The sequence below is a fragment of the Homarus americanus genome, unplaced genomic scaffold, assembly GCF_018991925.1.
Source record: "Homarus americanus isolate GMGI-L3 unplaced genomic scaffold, GMGI_Hamer_2.0 scaffold33468, whole genome shotgun sequence".
NCBI lineage: Eukaryota > Metazoa > Arthropoda > Malacostraca > Decapoda > Nephropidae > Homarus > Homarus americanus.
Window position 1 is genome coordinate 3,777,202 of NW_024714177.1, and position 12,476 is coordinate 3,789,677.

At 42.3% G+C, this 12,476-nt stretch overlaps 1 protein-coding gene across 1 annotated transcript in view; it reads left to right on the plus strand.

Annotated features, from left to right (window-relative positions):
• LOC121877110 (twitchin-like) overlaps nucleotides 1-12,476 on the plus strand; it is a 144,835-nt gene that overhangs the window by 56,621 nt on the left and 75,738 nt on the right. Inside the window, exons 27-39 of the mRNA XM_042382741.1 lie at nucleotides 116-255; nucleotides 1,147-1,251; nucleotides 4,506-4,631; nucleotides 4,866-5,010; nucleotides 5,569-5,708; nucleotides 6,740-6,887; nucleotides 7,151-7,295; nucleotides 7,951-7,983; nucleotides 9,896-10,020; nucleotides 10,431-10,648; nucleotides 10,865-10,997; nucleotides 11,395-11,630; nucleotides 11,994-12,105. Coding sequence (XP_042238675.1) covers nucleotides 116-255; nucleotides 1,147-1,251; nucleotides 4,506-4,631; nucleotides 4,866-5,010; nucleotides 5,569-5,708; nucleotides 6,740-6,887; nucleotides 7,151-7,295; nucleotides 7,951-7,983; nucleotides 9,896-10,020; nucleotides 10,431-10,648; nucleotides 10,865-10,997; nucleotides 11,395-11,630; nucleotides 11,994-12,105 — 1,806 coding nt within the window. The remainder of the gene's footprint in view (nucleotides 1-115; nucleotides 256-1,146; nucleotides 1,252-4,505; nucleotides 4,632-4,865; nucleotides 5,011-5,568; nucleotides 5,709-6,739; nucleotides 6,888-7,150; nucleotides 7,296-7,950; nucleotides 7,984-9,895; nucleotides 10,021-10,430; nucleotides 10,649-10,864; nucleotides 10,998-11,394; nucleotides 11,631-11,993; nucleotides 12,106-12,476) is intronic.

A 12,476-nucleotide genomic window follows, 5' to 3' on the forward strand; every position in this document is an offset into this window, starting at 1 on the left:
ATTTTTCCCTCAAAGTAGAGAACCTGAGAGGCTCTTGTTTATGAAGTGAGAGGAAAAATAAGACTCGACTGTGTCATTTATAGTAATTTTTATCACGTATATTTCTCTCTACCAGATGCCAGTGGTATGGACTTCCGAGCCATGTTGAAGAAGAAGAAGTACGCTAAGTGGAAAAAGGACAACGAGGACCCAGACTGGGGTGACCTCAAGGAGACAGAGAAGGAGCAGAAGCCTCAGCTCCGCAAGGTCGAGAGGGTAAGTTCTTTTCCCAGCAGGACTTGTCTCGGCCTTCTAATACACCTTCGTTTCTGTCCTACAACAATTACGTTACTAGGTTGGAAAAGCAGGAGCCAAGTGTCATGTGGCCGGAGGAATGTCCGTGAGAGGCCCTGCATGATTCGCTGATCACACGCTGGGGAGACGTCCTCCTGTACTGAGAACGGCACATCATTTCTTTCTTTCTGTCTCTCTCTCTGTCTCTCTCCATTACCTTTTTATTTATCTTGACTTCTTTATGCCTTTTCAGCTTTGTTTAGTACCCTTTCGTCTTTCCAAGGAGAGACAGTGAGAGACGGAGCTTTCCTCTCGTGTTACAGTAATGGACGCTTAGTTGCAGGACCCTCCTACCGTTGGCCTCCACCAGAAGCGGATACGTGGTGATGCATGAGTCTTTCTTTCCTTAGCAGCAGTGTTGATTTCTTTTCTTCATAAATATAAAATTAATTGACAAATTTTTAAGAAATCTTTTAAATAGAATTTTAGTCAGATATTCCCAATAATCCAAAATTAAACCAAAATTAAACCCATTCAAAATGCAGATGAATGAAGTTTTAAACATATTACAAATAACAAGGAAGTAGACCATCTTATTTTTTGTTTAAATGTTGTGGTTTGACTGAATATTTTCCTTTAGTTTTGAGTAGCTTCCTCAAGACGTTCTGTCCACTCTTACGGTAACCTTATCAAGTTTGTGCTTAACATCTGTGAAGCAGTAAGTATAGAGGAGCTCACGGGTTAACGTGAGGCGGAGATGCGACCCACGACACAGCTCAAATGCCGGAGCCTTGACTGGTGGCATGAGTAGGTGTGTGTGTGGGGTGGTTGGCTAACTCGCTCTCTCCCCCCCCATACACGTCGTCATGGCAGGAACCCACGCCAAGACTTAAGCCCCCGGAGCCAGGGAGTCGCAAGCCGTCGTTGTCTGAGATAATTCCCGACTGGCCAACCCTGCAGGCCGTCAAACGTTCCAGGGTAAACAAGGCGGCCACCATCACCGACCCACCGCTAACCTAGCCCTCCCCTTTGTCCGTTTTCTGTAAAAATTTCCATTATTATCATGTGTACGGCTGTTCCCTGTTCGCCTTTATCTTCAGTTTACCATTCTGGGTTATTTTTTATTATAATTTTTTATTTTTTTTGGCTTTTACGTGCTTCTGTACTATGTTATGTTATCTTTTTCTAGACGTGATAAATGGCCCTTTTTTTACACTTGACTCCCACCTGTGTCCTCCCTGGCACTCTACTCACAGGGACGCTCTACAACTTGGCTCACTAAATAACTCTCATATCCTTCACTGTGGATGTGTTCTCTTAATAATTGGTTTTTTTTTCTACGCAATTAAATCTTTGCCTGTTCGTAATAATTAAGAGGTTATCTGCGCTCACTTTAGTTATGTTACGAACTAAATAAACTCAGTACTGGGGACGCTGTTTTTGGTCAGCTCCCCAACTCACTTCGCAGTTATTTGTTCGAAATGATGTTTGAGCAGCGTTCAGGCCGCCAGCAAATAAATATATTGAAGTTAATTCATAGTATGGTTCATCACTTTAAATAATACTATAATCATAAGAATCAGAAAGAGACGTTTCTTATTGTGTTCAAGTCATAGCTAATGCAACTTACCCACAACTCTTGCTCACGATCCGCTTAGCATATAATATAAATAATTGCAATTTTTAGATTCAATATACAATACTTCAGTTTTAAGTGCTAAGTTAGGAAAGACATTGAATAAATAAAACTTTAAATTTAGACAAATTGGTTATGGAGCTGTAACTAACTGGCTCGCCCAGCCCCGCCTCCTGCTTGCTTTGATCCACCCCCTACCAGCCTAGCCCGCCCTCTCCCACCCTCCCGCCAGCCTTGACCCGCCCTCCCCGCCCCGTGGCTTGCTCATCCCATCATCCCGCGCAGTTTCTGCTTTTAATAGCCTGCTGAAGAAGTGACCTGGTGAAGTGTACACCCTCTTGCCCCGTTCAGCCTCCTCACCCAACTAAGACAACATTATTTCTCTCTGGGATGCAGGAGGGTGACGACCCCCGCAGGCAGTCACTTGCAGACCTTATCCCCGATTGGCCAAAACTTCAACACTGGACCGAGGTTTGGCAACACTGGACCGAGGTTTGGCACGCTTGAACAAGTGCATTCATACTCTTATTATATCAGCACAAGAAACACCGACTGGCTCTGTTATTGATATGTATAATTCATTATTATTAATCATCTTAACTATCTTAATCATATGAAGGTATTTGATACATACCCATGGTACGCTATTGATGATGTATCATTACATGATAACTGGGATTTGTTTTAGCTGGATTTTATGCATTATAAAATATTATATAAAGCTAATTTATATAAAACTCGCCTCTAGCGACTTAACCAAGCCAGCAGGGACTCAGCGTCACCTATATTGGGCGAAACAGCGGTAAATCAACACTGAATAAAGACACTCTTAAAATACTCTCATGTCCTAAATAAAAAAAAAGGTCTTTCTTTAAAAGGTCAAATATAAACATATATCATTAAAAAGAAACATTTAACACACCTTAAACCTCTTCATAAACACCAGCCAACCTGGATAATATTTATTGCATGTACATGTAAGGGTATACAGTGTACAGTATGTTGAACCTTCTGCCTTTGTCTCTAGTATTGTGTATCCTCATAGAAAACACAAGTTGGGTTCTGTACTTCCGCTCTAAAGTAACTTTGATATTCTTTTGAGGGATAAAAGTTAAAGAAAATATATACTATGTTATTCAGATTAAAAATAAATATACTGTCTTCTGAGCTGTACAAGGTGAAGGACAGATTACAGAGTGAGATAGTGGGACAGAAATAAGATTAACTCGCCTACTACAGACACAAGGGCAGAAATCCAGTATGTGAAGACCTTTACTCTTGCAGTTTCTTCATTTTCTAGACGTGGCAGGATGCAGGCATGATACTAGAGTAAGGCATGTATGCATGTATATCTTTTATCTCTTATCTTATGTATACATCATTGGTACCTTTGTTGGAGACGCTGGCTGTAGCGTCTCCGTCACCAGTACCGCCGTCAGTATTTATACGCACGTCCGCATGTCTTATCTAGATGTGATATTATAATACTTTTACAATTATTTACACTCGCAGGTGATGTTACAACGTATCCATTGTTTACATTTATTTATTTTTTTTTTTACTTTTTTAGTTCATTAAGTGTTAAAACATTAGCTACACCCTCAGTTGATTGTGTAGTGTTGCTCCTGGATAATGTTGTTGTACAGGGTAAGATAAGAGTCAATCACATGCAAACTTTACAATGTTATGTTGTTCTTCTTGGAGGAGATCTGTGACCGTCTAGGATACATAATTGAGAACTGTGTGAGTTATGGGAAGATTCTGGATACATACAGTGTTGTATGGTGATTCCTTATGACGTGTAATGCTCTCTGACCTGAACCCAATCCAGTTAATCGATCTGTAAACTTGTCCTGGTTGACCTACTTTAAACTTTGTCTACTATCATTTTCTCCGTTTCACCTCTACGTAAACTTAAACTAACTTAATTCCATCGTCAGTTTCCTCAATGTTAGTCTACCATAACCCAACCATGTCTACCTTTAACCTAACATAACCAAACCCAACTGTATTCTACCTTGAGAGCGTTAGTCACGTTATGGGAAGTCCCGTGTCTAGTTATATACAGAATGTTTCTTTAACTGATGTTCTAATAATGCACTTAACATCTACATTACCTTTAGAGTTATATACGAATGAACATTTTTATGATAACTGTTAAAATTTAATTACAAGTGAACATTTGGATATAGAACTTGTTTTTATTTTTTTTATGTAAATTATTTAGAATTTTGTGTAAACTTGGAGTATTTGTGATGATTTAAAGAGAATGTGCCGAGAATACCAGGTTTGTCCTTTAATGCACACAAGTATTTCATATATGTTCTTTATAAATAGTATAATCATTAGCTTACATAAACATAAACACGAGAATAATATAGATGATGAAGTTTGGAATTGATTTCTGAGTTTGGTTTGATGTTGAGAGGGGAGAGGAGGAGTCAAATGATAGATGCTGGTAGGTGATTGGTCAATAAGATTAATTTGGTGTTGAGGGGGAGGAGCCTGGTATTCGTCATCGGCCGTAGCCCCGTCCGTAGACTCATGTTCTCTTGTCTTGCCCCCTCCCCCTTCCCTTCTCCTTGTGGCCGAGCAGAAGCAGGAGTCATGGATCAAGCCCTTGGTTGATCTCACCGTCAAGGAAGGGAAGGAGAAGTTCGCTAAATTTGAGGGCGAGTTCTCCAAGAAGGACTCGAAACCCAAATGGTTCTTCAAGAAGGACGTAAGTAGCCTTAACAGAGATGATCAGTCTTGTGTTGTAAAAGGCTTTGATTATCACTTCTATCTGCTCCTCATGTCAGAAGTTAAATGTTTTTAAGTTTTATAATCTTGTAGGAAATTTTTTTTATATATCATGACTTATATTTTGTAAGGGTTTTTTACTTATCATTGTACCATAAAGCAAAACTACCACTGTTGTGTCTGAATTAAAACCCAAATTATATGACCATTTTAGGAATTGTTCTCTGGATCAAAGTACAAGTTCAAGTCAGAAGGATGTGTACACAGCATCGTGATCAGCAAGCCCACAGTGGACGACATGGGCAGATACACAGTGGAGTGTATGGGCATTTCTTGTTCCTGCATCCTCACTGTCCAGGGTGAGTCCCATACACCTCACTCTGTCTTGATGTGTTATACTATCCATGTTCCTGTTGTTCCTTGGTCCCGTTCCATCGTCTTCCTGTTGATTAATTACTCATTTTACTAATCTTTTATCGTCCTGAAGGATATACATAGACAATACAATGAAACCCGCATCTAACGGATTATATATAGAGAGAGAAGTCAGTTATGTGGAAGAGTCATTGTATATATAATCGTATTTTCATTATCTTCAAATCTTACACTAACATTTTCTTTACATTTATCTTACACTTGTATTTATATTGTCACTTATGTATGTCTTACCTCCTCCTACATACGTGAGGAAACATTAACTTCAAGAAAACGACCCGAAACATCACAAAAACAGTCAAAACAACTTACATACAGAGTTTATGAAGTGACATAGCAAACACTAATTAACTATGTTCGTTTCTTTATCCTCCAATCCTCCATGTTCTCTTCCTCATCTTCTTTACCTCATTATGTTGTCAAGTCAGTGTAGTTATTTCCTCCTTCCCGGAATGATTAACTTACCCTACGTCATTTTACAGAACCTGATCCTGACTACAAGTTCGTACGGCCACTACCCAAGAAGATCTCCAGCTATACCACTAAGGACGCCACCCTCGAGTGTCAGGTCAACTCCCACAAGGCCATCGTTCACTGGTTCAAGGGTGACCAGAAGATCGAGGTAAAGCTTCAAGTTTTCTTCGTGTTTGGTTGTTTGATTGGTCTCTGAGCCCCTCCCCCCAGCCTAGCCTCTATCCCCCCAGCCTAGCCTCTCACCTTCCTGCCTAGCCTCTATCCTCCAACCTAGTCTCTATCCCCCAGCCTAGCCTCTAACCCCCCAGCCTAGCCTCTATCCCCCAGCCTAGCCTCTCACCTTCCTGCCCTAGCCTCTATCCTCCAACCTAGTCTCTATCCCCAGCCTGGCCTCTAACCCCCCAGCCTGGCCTCTATCCCCCCAGCCCAGCCTCTCACCTTCCTGCCTAGCCTCATCCTATCTCTCCCCAGCCTCTAGCCTAGCCTCTATCCCCCCAGCCTAGCCTCTCACCTTCCTGCCTAGCCTCTATCCTCCAACCTAGTCTCCTAGCCTCTAACCCCCCAGCCTAGCCTCTATCCCCCCAGCCTAGCCTCTCACCTTCCTGCCTAGCCTCTATCCTCCAACCTATTCTCTATCCCCCAGCCTAGCTTCTATTCCCCAGCCTAGTCTCAGAAAATAGACCAAATATATACAGCATTAACGAAAAAGAATTCCCAGATTTTAACATATAACCAATTAAAATCTGGCCTTTCTTTTTCGATGCATTAGATAGATACTGTATATCTAAATCTGATGAGCAGATTTTTACACTGTTTGAACCGTAAGTGTAGATTCTCCCAGAGTCTGACGGTAGAGAATTTATTCCTTGTCTGAACTTGTAGGAAGGTATCGACGTGTTTCAGTCTTTAAGGTCTTACCCCATTGAGTTACTAATGCCCTTACGTAAAAATCTTAAAAGTTCATTAACCTGAAAATTTCTAGTTGTTGGAAATTCAGAGGCAAATTGACACGTCCTTCAGTTTCGGTTATGGAATCACATAAATCAGTGTGTAGTTAGATTAGATTAGGTTAGGTTAGGTTAGGTTAGGTTAGGTTAGGTTAGGTTAGGTTAGGTTAGATTAGATTAGGTTAGGTTAAAACAATCACATGACTCAGTATGCTATTCTTTCTCACTTCAGGAAAACGAGAAGTTCGAGGCTTATAAGGACATGACGGGTACAGTGCGCCTCACCATCAAGAACGCCTCGAAGAAGGACAAGGGCAAGTACACCGCCAAGATCTTCAGGTGCGAAAAGGAGATCACTGAGACCACCCTCAGCATCGTCGGTAAGTCCTCCTCTGCGTCCTGAGCCGAGTGGATGATGATAACTTATACTTAGAAAGGAGTTAAGCTCACAGGGAGGAAAGCTTACTGAGCAGTTGGTAGGAAGCTAATGTTTAATTTTTGGTCAGTGTAAGTAAATATTAAGCTTAACGGTGAAGGTAATATTTATTGAAGGAACAAATTTCAGTGGGTGTTGAGATCGAAGCAGTAGTGTGAGTAAGGGTAAATCTCTCGTTCATCCCCCTTCTCTTGTCTTACCCTCCAGACCAACCCTTCAAGTTCACCAAGCAGCTCAAGTCCAAGACGGTGACGGAGAACCATAAGGTCGTTCTCGAGTGTGATGTGGACGAGGCTGAAGCTGAAGTGGAGTGGTTCTATGGCGATAAAAAATTAACTCCTGACGCCAAAGGGTAGGAGGAGAATCTGATCTTGTTTACCATTCCAACAATTTATATATTTTTTAATGATCTTGAATTCCAGTTTGATGTTTTTTTGTTTTTGTTTTAAGTGCATCCAGATTTTTTTTTTGTTCTTAATTTGTGTAAGAAAAAAAAATCACATCATTATCACTTATTTGGTGACTTAGTAAATTTTGTTTTGTTTTGTTGTTAAATGTAAATTACTGTTTGTGATAAAAGACTTTGTTAACTGAGACATGTATATAGATTTTCAGATATTTTATTTTTTTATTTTTTTATTTTTTTTAGTTTTTAATATTATTCTCCTCTTCATGAACTATCAATTTCTATCTGTTGTCTGTCTGTTTAGTGACAAGTCCAGTTCTTCCTATGTCTGTCTCCTCTTCGACTCTTTATAAGTGTTTCTTCTATAAACTTTCCAGACAAACTTTTCTCTCCTGTGTGACAAGACATAGGCAGTCCATCCTTCTGGCAGATTTCAACCCACTAAATGGCTTTTATAGACTGTAATTTATTTATGATATTTAAGTAGTTACACAGTATACAAACATCTGAGCCGCGTCTCGTCACACATGATGAAAACAAAAAAAGAAGGAAACTCAGACCATTTATGTCTCTCTGTTGACGTCGTGTTGCACTCTCGCAGGTCTCAAGCATGTACGTCCCTCCGAGCCGACAGGTAAATGCCAGCAGTGTCACCAATGAACCATTTGGCCTTGGTATCAACTTCATATTATTATTTTTTTTATGTCTTACTGGTTTTTTAATACTTCACTTTCCGCTCAATCCGACCAAAGCGTCTGGACATCAGCCAACAACCCCATAAGGTCCAGATCTCAACTCCTGGTGACCTACCACTAGTTACCCAGCAAAAATAAAAACTGATGACCCACAACACGAGATAAAAGATAAAATGTAAAAAAAATAGGCCTAAAAACCATTAAAACGAAGCAGCGAAATTAAACTAAAAACTTTAAACCGATATCGATGTAAACCTGCCAGCTAAACCACTGCTTCACAGGACAACCAATGTCCTGGGAGTAACACACCGTCGACCCTCCCTCCCTCACTCCTTCTCTCCCTCCCTCCTTCGCCTAGCTACTGCTCCAGCTTTGCTTCTCCCGACTAAAGACTGTGTCTGTGTGTCCGTCCGTCCGTCCGTCCAGGGCAACGAGTTCAGATCTTCCTGTCCCAGATGCTAGGGTCCCCTTAAAGCAAGGCACTGTCACATTACTTTTCCCAAAAGATTAGGTAGTGTGACAGCCAGCTAGACGGGGTGAACTGTCCCCCTAGAGTCCGGGACAGGAACACCCAGCGCCTCCCCTGCCGTTAGCCAGCTTATCGTGCACTCAGCTCGGGGCCGCGTTCCGCATCTGTCCACTCATTCAACTTCAGTTAAAAAGTGTCCTATTGCCAAGTTATTTATTAAGTAAAGTTACGGTTTGCCTCTCTGCCTTTATCTCCTTGTGACTATTTACCTTCATGTAGAAGACCTTTCCTCCCTCTCCCTTTAGCGTATACATATATAGAAGGAATATACTGTATATGTGACTTCCTCATCCACCCAAGTCCTATTTTAGGACTTATATTTTTGCTTAAAATATTAAGGAGTGCTATTGTTATTTTTTATTACGTAGTAGTGTTTTGATCTTGTCTTTGGCGTGTTGGTGAAGGGTAGGGAGGCAGAGGGCCTGACGGGGCCACAAGTTGCGGAACGCGTCCCTGACCACTCGGTGAGCACCAATCACGGATGCTCCTGGGGCCACTCAGCAAGCACCACATTTTTCATTTGCTCCTGAGGCCACTCAGCGAGCGTCATAGCCAAATAAACAAACTTGAGCACGAACTTTTAATGAGTGTACTGTGAAGTTTTGAATTTTGTTTTTTGAAGTTTTTTGCTTCCAGTCCTTATTTTTGTGTGTTGTATTCCACCGTTTTCCTGCTTTTTGTTTTTGTTTCGGTACCTTACGGTGCAACATGTTTTTGATATCATAAAACAGTGTCAAATAATGTTTTTGGACATTTTTGTATCCTGAATACGCAAAGATTTTTTTTTAACACATCGTAAGGAAAGACATGATAGTAATATGTGCAACAGACAACCTCACACGAAATACGAAAACTATACAGTGAAGTACTACGACACAATCCATGACTACAATAAAGAACTAACATAGACAGTCATGTGTGGACGTGGGCCTCGGGGGGCGGCACCAGTCCTCACCAGCTGCCTCTACACACACACTACCTCCTCGGGGTTTGATGGAGCCGGATTCTGAAAGGTTCTCCTGTTAACTGGAGATATAAGAACGCATTTAGCTACTTAAGCGAAACTATGCTTACGATTCAAGATGGTTTTGATTTTGCAACACGAATCTGATGCAACATTTAAGCACAATTCTCTTGACATCGGGATACGACTCATACAATAATCTTTCATGATCCGGGAACTATTACTCCACAGTAGAGCCTCGAGGAGTAAGTACTGTGTCTCGGAGTACCAGCTGGGGGAGGGTGTGTTCCTCCCCTGGGCCTGCGATCACCAGCCGGAGGAAGTGAGGTTGGACTGACACTCCCTCTTGTTACTCCAGCCTCAAGATCATGAAGGACGGCAAGAAGCGGCAGCTGGTGTTCAAGAGCATTACTATGGATGATGGCGGCAACTACACCTGTAAGACCAACGCCGACGAGACCACCTGTGAGCTGATCGTCCAGTGTAAGTATGCAGGTGGTGACGGGGCAGGTGGTGACGTATGGTGACGGGGCAGGTGGTGATTTATGGGTCAATGTTCCTCACCTGGGGGTCAGTGTTCACCTCCCACTACACATCATAGATTCAGGTCTTCATGTTTCAACCATTTCCAGCTGAAGTATTTCCTGTTTGGTCTTAAGTTTTATCTTGAACCTTTAGAGGAGGATGGTTTAACCCTCTTCTCCTCGGAGGGTTAAAATGAGTCCTAATATCCCTGAGTTGTAGATACTCCTCCCAAGGGCGGTCTACTTCGATCTCGATCCAACTCCTCCTCGACCTCTATCTAACTCCTCCTCGATCTCGATCTAACTTCTCCTCGACCTCGATTCAACTCCTCCTCGACCTCGATCTAACTCCTCCCTGACCTCCCACAGACGAAAACAAATTCAAGAAGAAGCTGCAGGATCAGATGTCCTATGAAAGGCAGCCAGCGACCTTCGAAGTGGAGCTCGTGGACCCCAACTCTCCCCTCCAGTGGTTCATCAACGGCAAGGAGGTGACCGAAGGAGATAACTACGAGATCGTCAAGAAGGGCGCCGTCCATAAACTGATCATCAAGTCGTCCTCCACGGAGCACGAGGGCGAGATTAAGGTGAGTCTTTGCCCTTCAGCTGATCTTGTGTGACCACGAAAAGAGGCAGTAGTATTTGTTGATCGATTTGTTTACAGCTGTGATTATTCTCGAGGAAAATCATTTTATCACAGTAATAAAAACAATTATAACAATAACATACCAAGATAATCATAGTCTTTACTGATAAAAAAATATATCATTGTAACACTGGGTTCTGATGTGGTTCTCCTGCAGGCGGTGTGTGGTAACCTCGAGACGGCGTGTCAGCTGAGTGTGGGTGAGGGCGAGAAGCCTCCCAGCATCAAGCCTGAGGAGCCTATTGAGGGCCCTGTCACTAAGCCTCTGGTCTTCGAGGTTCCCTACACCAGTGAGTCTCACGTACACACACAGTTGGGTAACTTGGATAGTGAGTTAGCAGCTCAGGGTCACGGGGTTAATGGCTCAGTGGGTCAGGGTCACGGGGTTAATGCCTTAGTGGGTCAGGATCACTAGATCAATGGCTCAGTGGGTCAAAAGGTCATAGGTCTAGGAGGGGAGTCTTTATAATAGTTAGTGTGTTTAAGTCCTGAGGATATACGTGTGTGTGTGTGTGTGTCTGTGTGTGCGTCTGTGTGTGTGTGTGTGTGTGTGTGTGTGTGTGTGTGTGTGTGTGTGTGTGTGTTCAGGACTGTCTGGGTATAGCCATGGTCAAACAGGATAGTAGACCCACATCGTCCACCACAACAGAACTCATGACACTCATCCTCCTTGACATACAACAACAGTCCCTGGCGCGAGGATCACCAAGGTCGATGCCAAGCTGCTGAAGGACGGTAAACCCATGAACGTGAAGGATGTAGAGGTGACCATCCTGGAGAAGAAGGTGGTGTACACGATCAAGAAGCCTAGCAGAGACCAGACCGGCAAGTATACCATCAGGATGTCTAACAAGGCTGGTGAGAGTAGCAAGGAAGTGAAGATCAACATGCAAGACAAGCCTAGTCCACCTACCAATATTGAGGTACTGACCAATGTTCTCCTTGACTCTCTCTCTCTCTCTCTCTATCTATCTATCTCTCAATTTATACTAAAGTCTCAAGAAACTAATATTACTCTTTATATATTCTTATGACGTGTATTATTCTTTTCCTTCTTTGTTTTTTCTCAAGAATTTTGTTTTTCATTATTCCTTCTACATATTTTCTATTCTTGTCTCCTCCAGCCATTGTTTTCCCCATACTGTACTCTCTTCTCTGATCTTCCTCTTCTTCAATCTTCCTCTCCAGTTCTTCATTTCTCATCCTCCGGTCCTCTCACCATTTATCTTCAGTCGTATCTTCTCCCCTCCTCTCTCCGTCTCAGTAAGTCACGTCCTTATTTCTAGGTGTCAGAGATCTTCTCCACGTCGTGCCTGGTGACCTTCGGGCCACCTAAGGATGACGGTGGTCTGCCTCTCACCTACTACACCCTCGAGCGACAGGACTTCGCCGTGAAGGGTAAGGGCGGGGAGGTCTTATATCCCTATGTCAGCTCACGTCTGGGTGTGTGTGTGTGTGTGACAGTGTGTGTGTGTGTGTGTGTGTACAGGTTGTCGACTTGTTGGTGTTCTGTTTTGTGAGTGAAGGAAGAACTTGATTATTCAGATTCCCTAAATTACTCGTATTCCGCCGAGAACATCGAGACTTGAGGGAATCTTGTCTTATATAGTTGATCAGTGTTCACCATCTGACCAACCAGAAGTTCAAGTTTTACCAGAGTTTATTTTTGATTGGTTATGAACTCCTGGTTGTTGATGTTTTTTTTTTTTTTTTTTTTATCCCGTTTTTGTTGGTGTTATGGTGATGATGTTTTTTTTAATCTCATCACA